At 39.2% G+C, this 12,558-nt stretch overlaps 1 protein-coding gene across 1 annotated transcript in view; it reads left to right on the top strand.

Moving 5' to 3' along the window:
- CRHR1 (corticotropin releasing hormone receptor 1) overlaps nucleotides 1-11,623 on the top strand; it is a 131,306-nt gene extending 119,683 nt beyond the window's left edge. Inside the window, exons 6-13 of the mRNA XM_075277145.1 lie at nucleotides 1,425-1,545; nucleotides 2,125-2,278; nucleotides 3,083-3,143; nucleotides 4,182-4,254; nucleotides 7,510-7,595; nucleotides 7,690-7,825; nucleotides 8,854-8,895; nucleotides 10,259-11,623. Coding sequence (XP_075133246.1) covers nucleotides 1,425-1,545; nucleotides 2,125-2,278; nucleotides 3,083-3,143; nucleotides 4,182-4,254; nucleotides 7,510-7,595; nucleotides 7,690-7,825; nucleotides 8,854-8,895; nucleotides 10,259-10,399 — 814 coding nt within the window. The 3' untranslated portion in view covers nucleotides 10,400-11,623. The remainder of the gene's footprint in view (nucleotides 1-1,424; nucleotides 1,546-2,124; nucleotides 2,279-3,082; nucleotides 3,144-4,181; nucleotides 4,255-7,509; nucleotides 7,596-7,689; nucleotides 7,826-8,853; nucleotides 8,896-10,258) is intronic.
- Nucleotides 11,624-12,558: the final 935 nt, after the last annotated feature.

Below are 12,558 nucleotides of genomic sequence, written 5' to 3'. Positions count from 1 at the left end.
TTCACAGCCCTCGGCTTATACTCGAGTCAAGCAATAAAAAAAGATTTCTTTTTCTTTTTTTTTTTTTTTTGCTTGGGGAGGGGAAGGGGGGGGTCTATGACCAGCCACAATAATAATGTATAGAATCTCCCATCAAATAGTAAAAAAAAAAAAAAAAAAGAAGCTTTAAAAAAATATAATAAAAAAATAACATAAATAAAAGTTCTAAATCCCTCCTTTCCCTAGAATACATATAAAAGTAGAAAATGACTGTGAAACACATACACATTATGTATACTTGTGTCTGAAAGTGCCCGGTCTGGTGAATGTAGGGTATCTGTTGGGAAAGGGTTAATAGGAGCACTGCAGATACCCTATATTCAGCCAGGCTGAATTCCAAGTGGGGGGGAAAAAAAACAGTCCTCAAGCTCAGGGAAGGGGCAGACAGACAACCTAGCACCCAACAACTATTGCACCTAGCACCCAGCGACTACTGCACCCAAAAACTCCGACCATTTTAATTTTTGAAATTTTCCAGTAGCTGCTGCATCCCCCCCTCCCCCTCCCTCCGGCTTATACTCGAGTCAATGAGTTTTCCCAGTTTTTTGTGGTAAAATTGGGGGCCTCGGCTTATATTCGGGTCGGCTTATACTCGAGTATGTACAGTAAATGCCCTTCTGTTTATTCCCAGTAGAGATATAACAAAGCTCCATGTCCTAACAGGAGATATGGCTCGAATTAATCGGAGTGCCAGGGGAGAATGCCATAGCCTGTTCAATAGCATTACATTTGTAAAGAGTAGCAAAACATCTTAAATCCACCCCAAAAATCAAATATAACCTTTTTAGTAAAAAGCTGAAATTAGACAGAGATGTATTTTGTACCATCCATGGTAACACCTAATGATCATACTTATTGTAAATTATGAAGTTCGGAGGGTCGCTGGATTTATTTTTTCTAAACGGCCTTTAAATGGCACGGTAATCTCAGTGTGACATTTTTACACATGCCTTCAGAAAAACACAAGATAATGGTAAAGGTGTATGTCACTGTCACATCTCCTCTAAGCCAACAACAAGAAGGCATTCTTCCATGCTTTCCAATCCTAATCATACCTGCCAGCAGCACACAGGTTAAATTACCCTCAGACCATTATCTGGCAGGGGACATGATTCAGCCCTGTGTGCCCACTAATCACAGTAGACAGTTCGAGAAAACAGGGAGATACAAGGGACAGGGAGTTCCAGCCAGAACAAAAGATTCTGCACAAGATTAGAGCAAAGGCACTGGGTCAGAAGAAGCCTGGGGTCTGCGACTAGAGAGATTCCATGGCTTCTCCATTGTCTCATGAGATATGAGAAATGCAGAAAGTACTATTTATGGTCAGTGATCAATGTGATCCTTCATAGACCAAAGAGCTGACGTATCACTTCTTTCTGTTTCAGGAGTATTCGCTGCCTGCGTAACATTATACACTGGAACCTTATAACTGCATTTATTCTTCGCAACATCACTTGGTTTGTAATGCAGCTCACACTAAGCCATGAAGCCCATGACAGTAATGTGGTACGTAACCTTGACCTGCCCTCTAAATGCTGTGCGGCACTGCAGGGATAGAAATGTATCTTCACTGTCTATGGCTCACCCTCAGCCAGACATACTGTTACTATCTGGCTGAATTTAGCTGCTGATAGTCTGACTTCTGCCTGTCTGGATCTTTTTTTTTCTATGCACACTGGTGCATTCTGGCAAAGTACTGATATTGTAATAAGGCTGTGAGTCTTTTCAGCATCTGCTTTGTCTGAGTCAGCAATTTCCCTTATGTACTTTATATCAATTCTGTGCAAAGGTGGCAGCAGCAGAATCTCTTTCCCAGCATTCCAGTAGGTACAACCTGCAGTGGCACAGAGCGCCAGCTGCTGCAGAATGGCACTGTCACCACTTATCATGTGGCTGCGGATGGTGCTAGCACATAATGCAGAGAGGATGGTAGAAAAAGTACTGGGCAATAGAGGTGCATGACCCCCAAGGATCTCCAATTGATGACCTACCCTAAGACCAGAAGGATGGATTATGCGAAGCAGGGGGTGAAAACGTTCTTATTTTATTGCTTATTGTAATTATACTGTCTCTTCTTTTTCTTAGGTTTGGTGTCGCCTGGTCACTATTGCTCACAATTATTTTTATGTCACTAATTTTTTCTGGATGTTTGGAGAGGGATGTTATCTGCACACGGCCATTGTCCTGACCTATTCCACCGACAAACTGCGCAAATGGATGTTTATCTGCATTGGCTGGTGTGAGTCACAGTGAAGTGTCAGAAACTGGGGGTCGTGTAATGTCCTGAGAATAATGTAACCAAATTGAGGAAGGAGTGTTGCCCAACACATGTCAATTATGAACACATTATCTTAATATTTTATTGTCATGTAATTGCTGAATTTCAATTCTAAAATGTTGGATATATTACCTAGCTGTTCAGTATTTAGTTGAAACACGAATTCAAAAACATTATATAGAACATATACAAACTAATAAATTGCCTGGTTTTAAACTGAGAAAAAAAAAATGCAAAGAGCGTCTCACACTCTCACTCTCTGGAGGATTTCGCATGTTTGTGGATTACCTGGACAGCCCATTGAGCACAACAAGAACGGTGTAATTCTATGTCTCCCCTATGGTGATATTGAAGGGGAATTGCCACCAGGTTCTCAGACAGGTTACAGCTGCTTGATAGGCACCCCAGCAGTCAAACTCCGAGTGATAAGCTTCATCTACCAAAAACAGGTAGCCCAAAGTGGATAACCCCTGTACATTAGTATTTCTGTCAATTGTATTCAAGATCACCTAGATTCTTCTTTCAAATACATTTGCATATCACAAGGGTGGTAATATATTAAAGCAAGTCATTAATATTCAATAGGGTAGGAATGAGATTTGACAGAGACAGTGGGAGGATGGGGATTGAAAGGTCAGAGATTGTGAACATTGCAAAAATGTAAAATAGCATGAGCATGTGAAGACTTTTTATAATTGACTCTGCTCAGTATCTTAGGTATCAATGCTCTGGTTAATTCTTTTTTTTTTATTATTATTATTGCAGGTATACCATTTCCCATAATTGTGGCCTGGGCTATTGGCAAGCTCTACTATGACAATGAGAAGTAAGAATCAGTGATTGGGAGGAGCAGGGAAAACATACTGGATATTATACTATATACTATCCTAGATATAGAGAGAGAATGTGGAATCCGTATGAAATAATTAACAAATAACTTTATTAGGTGTTCCTATTGATGGCATGACCCGTTTGCACAATGAGAGCAGCAGAGTAAATTATATAGTAAAAGGAGACATGCATTGTTATGTATAATTTGAGGTTAGGGTGTTTTTATAGTGACTATAGGGAATGTATCACCTATATTATTTTACAAAATTAGGGCCCGTGCACACGACAACGTGCTAGTTCAGTGTGCTATCTGGGTTTTTTCTGGATAGCACACTGACCTATCTATGGGTCCATGCTCATGACCATGATTTCCATGGCTCAGTTTACAGGCCGACTGTCCATGCTGCAAAAACCAGGATAGGTCCTATTCCTGTCCGTTTTACGAGCGTACTCGCTCGCCCCAACTAATGGGGCTACGGAAGCAAGGCCAGTGCACAGGCGGCACTTGGATGATATGGTTGTGTGCATGTGCCCTAAAGGAATTCTATAACCTCCCCGAAGCATATTCTATTCCCGACATGTTACAGAGCACATTAGAGTCATAAGCAACATACTTTCGTTATGTATTTCATATTTGTAGATGTGGAGAGAGACAACTTTGAAGTGTAAAGCAAATAAGGTAGTTGGTGCACTGGGGGTGGACTATAACTGCTGCTCAAGTAGAATGAGTAATGGGAAGGTGACCTCTGCTTAGGATAGGTTATTAATAGCAGATGGCTGGGGGTTTGACTCCCTGACACCCCTACCAATCATGTGTCCTGGCTGGAAAGGTAGTGCAAACTGGTGTAGATGTTGCACGTCTTTGGTGCATAGTCTCACTTGCACTTTTTATGAAATAAAATCGAGTGGGGCAGAGATCAAGGTGGGCAGGGTGGACATAAATTGGCCCATCAAAATGAACTATAACTTTGATGATTATTTGATGTTTGTTTGATGTTTAACATATTGCACACTTGTGTTTATTTCTATCCAGGTGCTGGTTTGGGAAGAAGGCAGGAGTTTATACAGATTTTATCTATCAAGGCCCTGTCATCCTTGTACTTCTGGTAAGGACATAAACTACTATCATTTCTGAGCCGCTATAAGCAAACAGCTACAGTATCTATTATTCATTTGGTGTGTCTAGTGAATAGCTTTAATGCATTCAGGTGTGTACAAAGAAATGACTAAGTCTGAAACATTGAAAATCTGTCTGTCTATATTTGCTTTGTCAGTCTGAGCCACCAGAATCATGTCAGTCACTGATGTAATGTCACTATTATTAAATAACAACAATGCACACGTCAGAACTATCCTGTCTTCAGCAAATCATGCATGAGGTTTACTCCTAGGCTAAGGACATATGAGGCAGACTGGGAAATAAAGCAGCGTGTTTTACTGAAAGACGCCAACGCAAAACCACCGGAAATCAAGTGTTTTTTGTGGCAGCAAACCTGAAGGAATGGCCTCGGGTCTCCTGCTGCAGTTAACCTTTGCATTGCAAAAACTGAAAGCTACTAGTAAAAAACATAGCAAAAATTGAGATGCTGAAGTTTGACAACATTGTACTGCAGGTTTTTGAATAAGATTTAGTAAAATTTCATCCAATATGCTATTACTATACAAGGCAGAAGGTTAGCCAGTGGCAAGTCCGTGGTGGCTAACACATTGCAGGTTCATCCCATGTGACCCCAACTTTAGGGCGGATTCACACAAGGCAGTTCTATTGCAGAAATTTCTGCAGAAAAAAAAAATATTTACCAGTTCCATTCATCTGAAAGTGGTAAGCACATGTATTTCTGTAAGATTTATTTAGATAGACAGTTGTAGAGATGGGAAAATCAATTTGTTACAAGCCAGATTCGACCTGGATATCCCAAATTGTTCAGTTCTTAATGAAAGCGAATACTTTGTGATACTGGGTGAACTAAAATGGCGCAGTGAAATTGCGCAGTGAAAATACAGAGGAGACACGTGTGTGACGTTCTTGCATCATAGACATCACCTTTCAGCCCATAATGAATGGTGGGTGAAGACCTTACAGAATTGATGCCACAGACAGAATATAATCTTTTTTGCAAGAAGAAGAGTCATTTTGTGATACCCAGGCAAGGAGACTGACATATTATTCATCACTGCACGATCCAAAGCAATTGCTCCATTTTCTACTGGAAAATAACTGCAATACTACCAATTAAACTACATAATAAGAGGAGGAAGAGAATTAGAACAAAGTTTAGTTAGATTTAATTAAGTGCAGGCAGATATTCAGATAATCATAGGAGTGGCGGATGGGAGAATTTCTGCACTGTGCTGTGTAAGCCTGAATGAACCAAATTCCACAGACAATGGACAGTTTACTCTAAAGGCACATTCACATGGAGTTTTGTGGTGCTGATTTTCGAACAATAACTTAAGTAAAGAATCAGCGCTGAAAAAAAGACTCCCATTCAATGTGTTCCATTTTGCGCGCGTAAACCAATGCAAAATTTTCAGTTTCTCTGATTTTTCTCTTCGTTGTTATATTTTTGAGTAAAATGTACATTGTTCTTTTATTATATAATCTACTGACAACATGTCTTCAAAATTCAAAGTAAAAATTTCTGAATTTATTTGCAGAAAATGAGAAATTGTCAGAATAATGAAAAAGAAACAGCGCTGTCAGACCTCAAATAATACAAAGAAAACAAGTTCATATTCATTTAGAAACAACAATACTAATGTTGTAACTCAGGAAGAGTTCAGAAATCAATATTTGGTGGACTAACCATGATTTTTAATCACAGCTTTCCTGCGTCTTGGCTTCCCACCAGTCTTTCACACTGCTTTTGAGTGACCTTATGTCACTCCTGGCACAAACATTTAAGCAGCTCTTCTTTGTTTGATGGTTTGTGACTATCCTTCTTCCTCTTGATCACATTCCAGAGGTTTTCAATGGGGTTCAGGTCTCAAGATTGGGCTGGCCATGACAGGGTCTTGATGTGGTGCTCGTTCATTCATACATTGATTGATCTAGCTGTGTGGCATGGCACATTGTCCTGCTGGAAAAAACAGTCCTCAGAGTTGGGGAACATTGCCTGAGCAGAAGGAAGCATTTCATCAATGAGAAGCAAAGGAGACCTCAATGGTTATATGGAGACCTAGACAGGCGTACAAGCCACAGTGTCTTGCACCCACTGTGAAATTTGGTGGAGAATCTGTGATGATCTGGGGATGCTTTAGCAAGGCTGGAATTGGGCAGGTTAATCTTTGTGATGGACGTATGAATCAAGCCACATACAAGGTTATCCTGGAAACACTTGCTTCCTTCTGTTCAAGCAATGTTGCCCAACTCTGAGGACTGTTTTTTCCAGCAGGACAATGCACCATGCCACACAGCTAGGTCAATCAATGTGTGAATGAAGGAGCACCACATCAAGACCCTGTCATGGCCAGCCCAATCTCCAGACCTGAACCCCATTGAAAACCTCTGGAATAGAATCAAGAGGAAGATGGATAGTCACAAGCTATCAAACAAAGAAGAACTGCTTACATTTTTGTGCCAGGAGGTCACCCAAAAGCAATGTGAAAGACTGGTGGAAAGCCAAAACGCATGAAAGCTGGGATTAAAAATCATGGTTAGTCCACCAAATATTGATTTCTAAAGTCTTCCTGAGATAAAACATAAGTATTGTTATTTCTAAATGAATATGAACTTCTTTTCATTATTTGAGGTCTGACAGAACTGCTTCTTTTTATTATTTTGATGATTTCTCATTTGCTGCAAATAAATACAATTTTTTTTGCTTTGAATTTAGGAGACAGGTTGTCAGTAGTTTATATTATAAAAGGACATTTACATGTACATTTTACTCAAAAATATATCAATGAAGAGAAAAATCAGAGAAAATGAAATTTTTTACAGTGGTCTTTTGATTTTTTTCCACAGCTGTATATACAGAGGGTTTTCTGCTGTAGAATTACAAATGGAAAGTCCATTTGCAGTAGCAGCAAAGTGAGATTTTTTCAACTAATCCCATCCATGCACTGTGGAACAATAATCTAATAATTCCACAGGATGTCAATTTATGTTGTGAATTGTGAATGTTGTGAATTTTCACCACTGAGATTACCATTTGCAATGTATCGGGTGAAATCTGCTGCAATCCCATAGACTGTGAATTTAGTATCAATATAATTTTGTTAGGTTTTTGTAGCTGTGTATTTTGCTGCTGGTAGGGCTCAAAAAGTTAATAACCCAAATAGTTACATCCACAGTTCTAATTATGATATCCTATGAATAATGATGTGGGATAACGATGGCTATTGTTCTTAACTTCTAGATAAACTTTATATTTTTATTTAACATTGTGCGAATACTGATGACAAAACTCCGTGCCTCCACCACATCTGAGACCATCCAGTATAGGTAAGCTAACCCTTTATCTATTTCTGTGTTATTATTCACCTGTCTTTTGTCCTCCTCCTCCTACATTATGGGGATTTTTTTGCTTCCGCTACAGGAAAGCAGTCAAGGCCACTCTTGTGCTCCTGCCACTTCTGGGTATCACTTACATGCTTTTCTTTGTGACTCCAGGAGAAGATGAAGTTTCAAGAATTGTTTTTATCTATTTTAATTCTTTCTTGCAGTCCTTTCAGGTAATGAAGTAATTTTCTGCAAGGTTTTAACTACAGTATATATCTCAAGGACATTTAGCTATTATTAGACATACCAACCAACATTTGTCTACATTTGTAAACACTTATGGAGCCATGCTTCTTTTAAAGAGGAGCTTTTGCCACCTCAACCAGTTCCAAATCTTTGTATCCTTCAATTGGTGGTGCTCAACTGACTCAATTGGAATATTTTCTTTAGTCCTCACTGTTCCGGAGTAGAGATGAGTGAGTAGTATTCGATCGAGTAGGTATTCAATCGGTACTGTTAGTTTTTGCACCCAATATTCTACTTCTAATAATAATTCTAGTATTCTTTACTGACACATGGGAAGTCTTGGGTTCTGTTTCCTAACCCAGGCCCAGCTTAGCAGTCAGCCTGGGACTGTCCCCCTGACAATGGAGAGTTACTAGAGAAGAAAAATTCCAATTGAGCCAGAATCAGTAGAGTGACACCTATTCAATGATGCAAAGAGTTGGATGTGGTGGTGGTGACAGGTCCTCTTCAAGGCCTGGTTAATGGAATATTCCCCCAAAAAGAGCTGATGGCAGATATTGAACTAGTAAAAAGTAACAAACCGTAAAAATGCCTGAAAGAAACCATAAGGAGGGTCATTTGAGCCCCAGAAAGAACTTTTTGCAAAATGGGGTTGGCCACATGACTAGTGTGAGAGAATGTAAAGGAACAATGGGGGGGGGTTCTTTGTATAAAAGGTAACTGTCAAAGTAATTGGATGAGAGGATTGGGGTGGAGTAGTACAGGGGCCTTTAAGATAAAGCAGGTGACAGATAGCAGGTTAATTCTATGTCTACATTGCAGGGTAAAGCTAGACCTAGTCACCCAGCCCTCGTTATAAGTTTTCTTGTAATGTGGCATTACAGTACATAACATACATAAAATCAATAGTACTACCATCTCATATTGCTTATATGACAACGGTGACAAAATAGTGTTATTTTTTTATTTGTTTTATTAATACATTAATAATAATTTTACTTACTTTTTTCCACAGGGATTTTTTGTTTCTGTTTTCTACTGTTTCCTAAACAGTGAGGTAGGTATAGGTGTCCTCTCACAACAGATTTCTTTCCAGTTTTATAAAACTGAAACAATGATGTTCATTTACAATTATCCCCTTCTTGAAGAAGTCCCACCAATTTTTTTTTCTCCGATTCCCTTAGCCTGCCAATTGCAGCATTAATAGTTGCCTCCTTCCAAAATCCATTATCCTATTTCTGTTTGATGAAGTTATTATTCATGTAATAATTAGTACATAATGTGATACTTTTTAGTTAATTATGAAAAGTACTTTACTTCCTTTTTATAGAAGCAGATATGACCATAGCAATCCTCCACCCATTGAAGTTCTTAGTATCTGATAGCAGGCATCACCTCACCAGCACAGTTGGGATTTTCTCTCTAGCTCTCACCTTTCCTGAGCAACAAGCAGTTACTGATACCTGATGTGCTATTTAAAGAGGACCTTTCACCAAAATGGTGAAAGGTCCTCTTTAACCTCTGTAATATCAGAAGGGCAGTGTCAGGCAGGGGCATGATACATATCTTCAATCAGAGGCAGAATCACATCCCTTGCCAGCTCCTACCTGACACCGCCTTCCTGACAGTACAGTTCCAAAATAATATATGAAATACCAAAACCTACAGATCAGATTGCTCAGAAACAGTGGGTGCTAGCTAAAAAATTTCCAAATGCGCAGGAACCAGTGGAGCAATGACTATTAAATGAGGTCCAGTTTCACATAACCATGATATATCCATACTGTGCTGTAGTATATCTATTATGGCTGCAGTACTTTGATTCCCATGGTTCTAGAAGCAAACTAAACCTGCTATGTTCATCTACAGTTAATACATTTCATCCATGGAGAGGGTTGTCTGAGTGTTGTCGGAATAAAATGCATTACACTGCACTTTTACACAACTAGTATTGACTGCATCATATCAATGCAGGACCATTACCTGTACATATTGTGAAGATGTTGAAAGAGAAGGTAGAAAAGCTGAGCTCTGTAACATACAGTATATTGTATTTTTATATCCTGCTGTAAGATAGATAAGCATAGTTCACTTGGCTGGTTCACTTTAACTTAGGCGTTCTTTAGATACCTTGTGCGCAGTTTCCAGTGGTCTGAACACAAATTCTAGCTGATCTGGGGCCCCTGGTTTTCAGGTCTTTCACTTTTTTTTTTCTTGTTGTCCTTCTGTCTCCAGATAAGTAGAATGTGGTTATAGAGCAAAAAAATACACCCAACCCTTTGAACTAGTATTCCTCTGTGTATGTTCCTTTCTCATGTGAAAAAAGTAACATTTAAAGTTATTAGCTTTGTTTACCTCTGTCCCATACTAAATATTGTACAATTTTGGGATATGCTTAATACTCTTTTTTTTATTCTAAGGTTCGTTCTGCAGTCAGAAAGCGCTGGCATCGTTGGCAAGACAAACACTCAATCCGTGCTCGAGTAGCCCGAGCAATGTCCATTCCTACATCACCCACACGAGTCAGCTTCCATAGCATCAAACAATCTTCTGCAATCTGACCCACCTATTGAAGACTGGTGCAGTTGTCCCTCTGGAATTTCCCAACACTGGAACAGGAAAGTGCAGAGGGTTGAGCCTCCTGCATGGTCACGATAGTGAACAGAATCCAAAAGGCCACATTCCATGTGTCCAATGTGTTGTACCTTGACAATCAAAAGAGGGTGAAGGGAGAAAAGAGGACCCTAACCCGTGCAATATTGGTACTGCTAGGTATGAGGAAACTAGGACTACTCAAGCAGATAAACCAATAGACCGAACATTGCACACAGCACAATCCATAAACTTTTCTGATATATCACCAGCCACAACCAAATGATTGCTGACTTATCTGCATCCAGGCTGTATAGCCAATTCTCCGTGCCTCGCAGTGGAAAAAGACCAGCATCAGGCTTAGCCATTGCACGAATGATAACTTTGATGCTTCTTGTCCTGTTATATATTAAGTTGCTACAATGTATGAGCACAAATATAATCTGATAGTGAGTAAAGCAAAAAAGGAAAATATCCAAGTTCAGATTGTATAGAGTGCCATATGATTGTTTACCACGGGGACCAAATCCATCGATGGAATCATAAGACAACCTTCCATTGGAGGTGGATGGGGGTGAAACAGTAAGGCGATGCAGTGCTGCTTTTGACTTGAGAATATTATTCAGAGAGTAAAATTCTATTATGCTATTGCAATCAGTGTATTCCTTATCATGTGAGAAGAACTTGCAAGATGAAAAGTGTCTGACTCTGTACCTGTCTATCTCTAAGTGTTCGCTTCATAGTTTCAGTATATAGGGAGACTACAGGAAAGGATCTAGAAACAGCTATGTTTGTACACTTAAATCAGAATAATGGAAAAACAATATATAGTATTTTCTGCAGCTTTGTACAAAGAGATTCAATAAGTGAATGTTCTAATGTTGGACCTATATAATGCCTGACTGGGTCAGAGGAAAAAGTGCCACTGTGGACTGGATCTGCAACTCAATACATTACATATTATTTTTTACTGCACAAATATAAAATGTTATAGTGTTGCACTACAATCAGAAAATGTCTTTATATTACGTCCTCACAGTATACAAATAAATCCTTAAAATTGTGATGAACATTGTCAACTTACGGTATGTGCGCAGATGCTCGCACATGCTGCTCCTTCTTTAACAAGAAATGTGTCTTTCAGAAGTGATCTTATGGAGTGGACTGTGTCAGGCTACTATAATATATGAAAATATACAAATATTTCAGTGACGTGTGTCTGGTGTCTTTCATTTTACTTGATGAATGGATGCATCAAACAAAGAAGCAGCAGTGCCAGTTACATTTGGAAGGGCATATTTTTATTTATGCGCCTTCTGTTGAATTACATGCCCTAACACCCACTAGTTGAAATAGGGAATGCTCACTGCATAAAAGTGTTAAGAAATCTTTATGTAAGTAAATACCCCTAGTGGTGGCTGCAAGACAAGTTGTATCACATAATAAGCTGGAAAACAGGGCTGGTGAAAAAGACACCCTGCTACACTGGGGTAAGATCTCTCTAGACATGCCTATATCTTGCAAGGTAAGGCTCTACTACTGTTGACAATGGGCAATAAATCAATTAACTAGTTGCCAGCAGTTTCCATAGACTTCTAGGTGTGTGGTTGGATTCAAATATGGGTGCTATTAGTAATGAGAGTCTTAGTGAGGAGGCAAAGGTGGAAAGCAACCTGAAAGAAACTTATTTTTTTTAATAAGATATATTACAATGTTTCATATATTCAGCTGTACTATTCATTCTGAAAGTGTAAACATGGATCTGTCTAATGACAAACACTAACAGATATGTGTATGCACAGCAGAGAGGAGCCATCAGCACAGCAGCCTCTGCTATACATACACATAGAGCAGACAGTGCACACAGACACTTCCGGTGCACGGTCTAAGCTCATTAGCATATGAATAAAAACAGGCTTATTCAAAATCTACTGAGGCGATTTACATACTAAAGGTAGGTGTGCAATAGCCTTTCTAAAGGCTATGCAACGATGTGCTTATCTAAAAATGATTTTTCCCAATGATACAGCCTCTTTAAAACATGGTGTATAACACTGTCAGGGCTTCTAGGAACCTATCTCATTTCTAGCTCGTTACAACAAACACAGCCAAAATGATGTCAAAGTGA

Source organism: Leptodactylus fuscus, chromosome 6, assembly GCF_031893055.1.
Source record: "Leptodactylus fuscus isolate aLepFus1 chromosome 6, aLepFus1.hap2, whole genome shotgun sequence".
NCBI lineage: Eukaryota > Metazoa > Chordata > Amphibia > Anura > Leptodactylidae > Leptodactylus > Leptodactylus fuscus.
The sequence above is the reverse complement of the archived record's forward strand: the minus strand, read 5'-3'. Positions and strand labels throughout refer to the sequence as shown.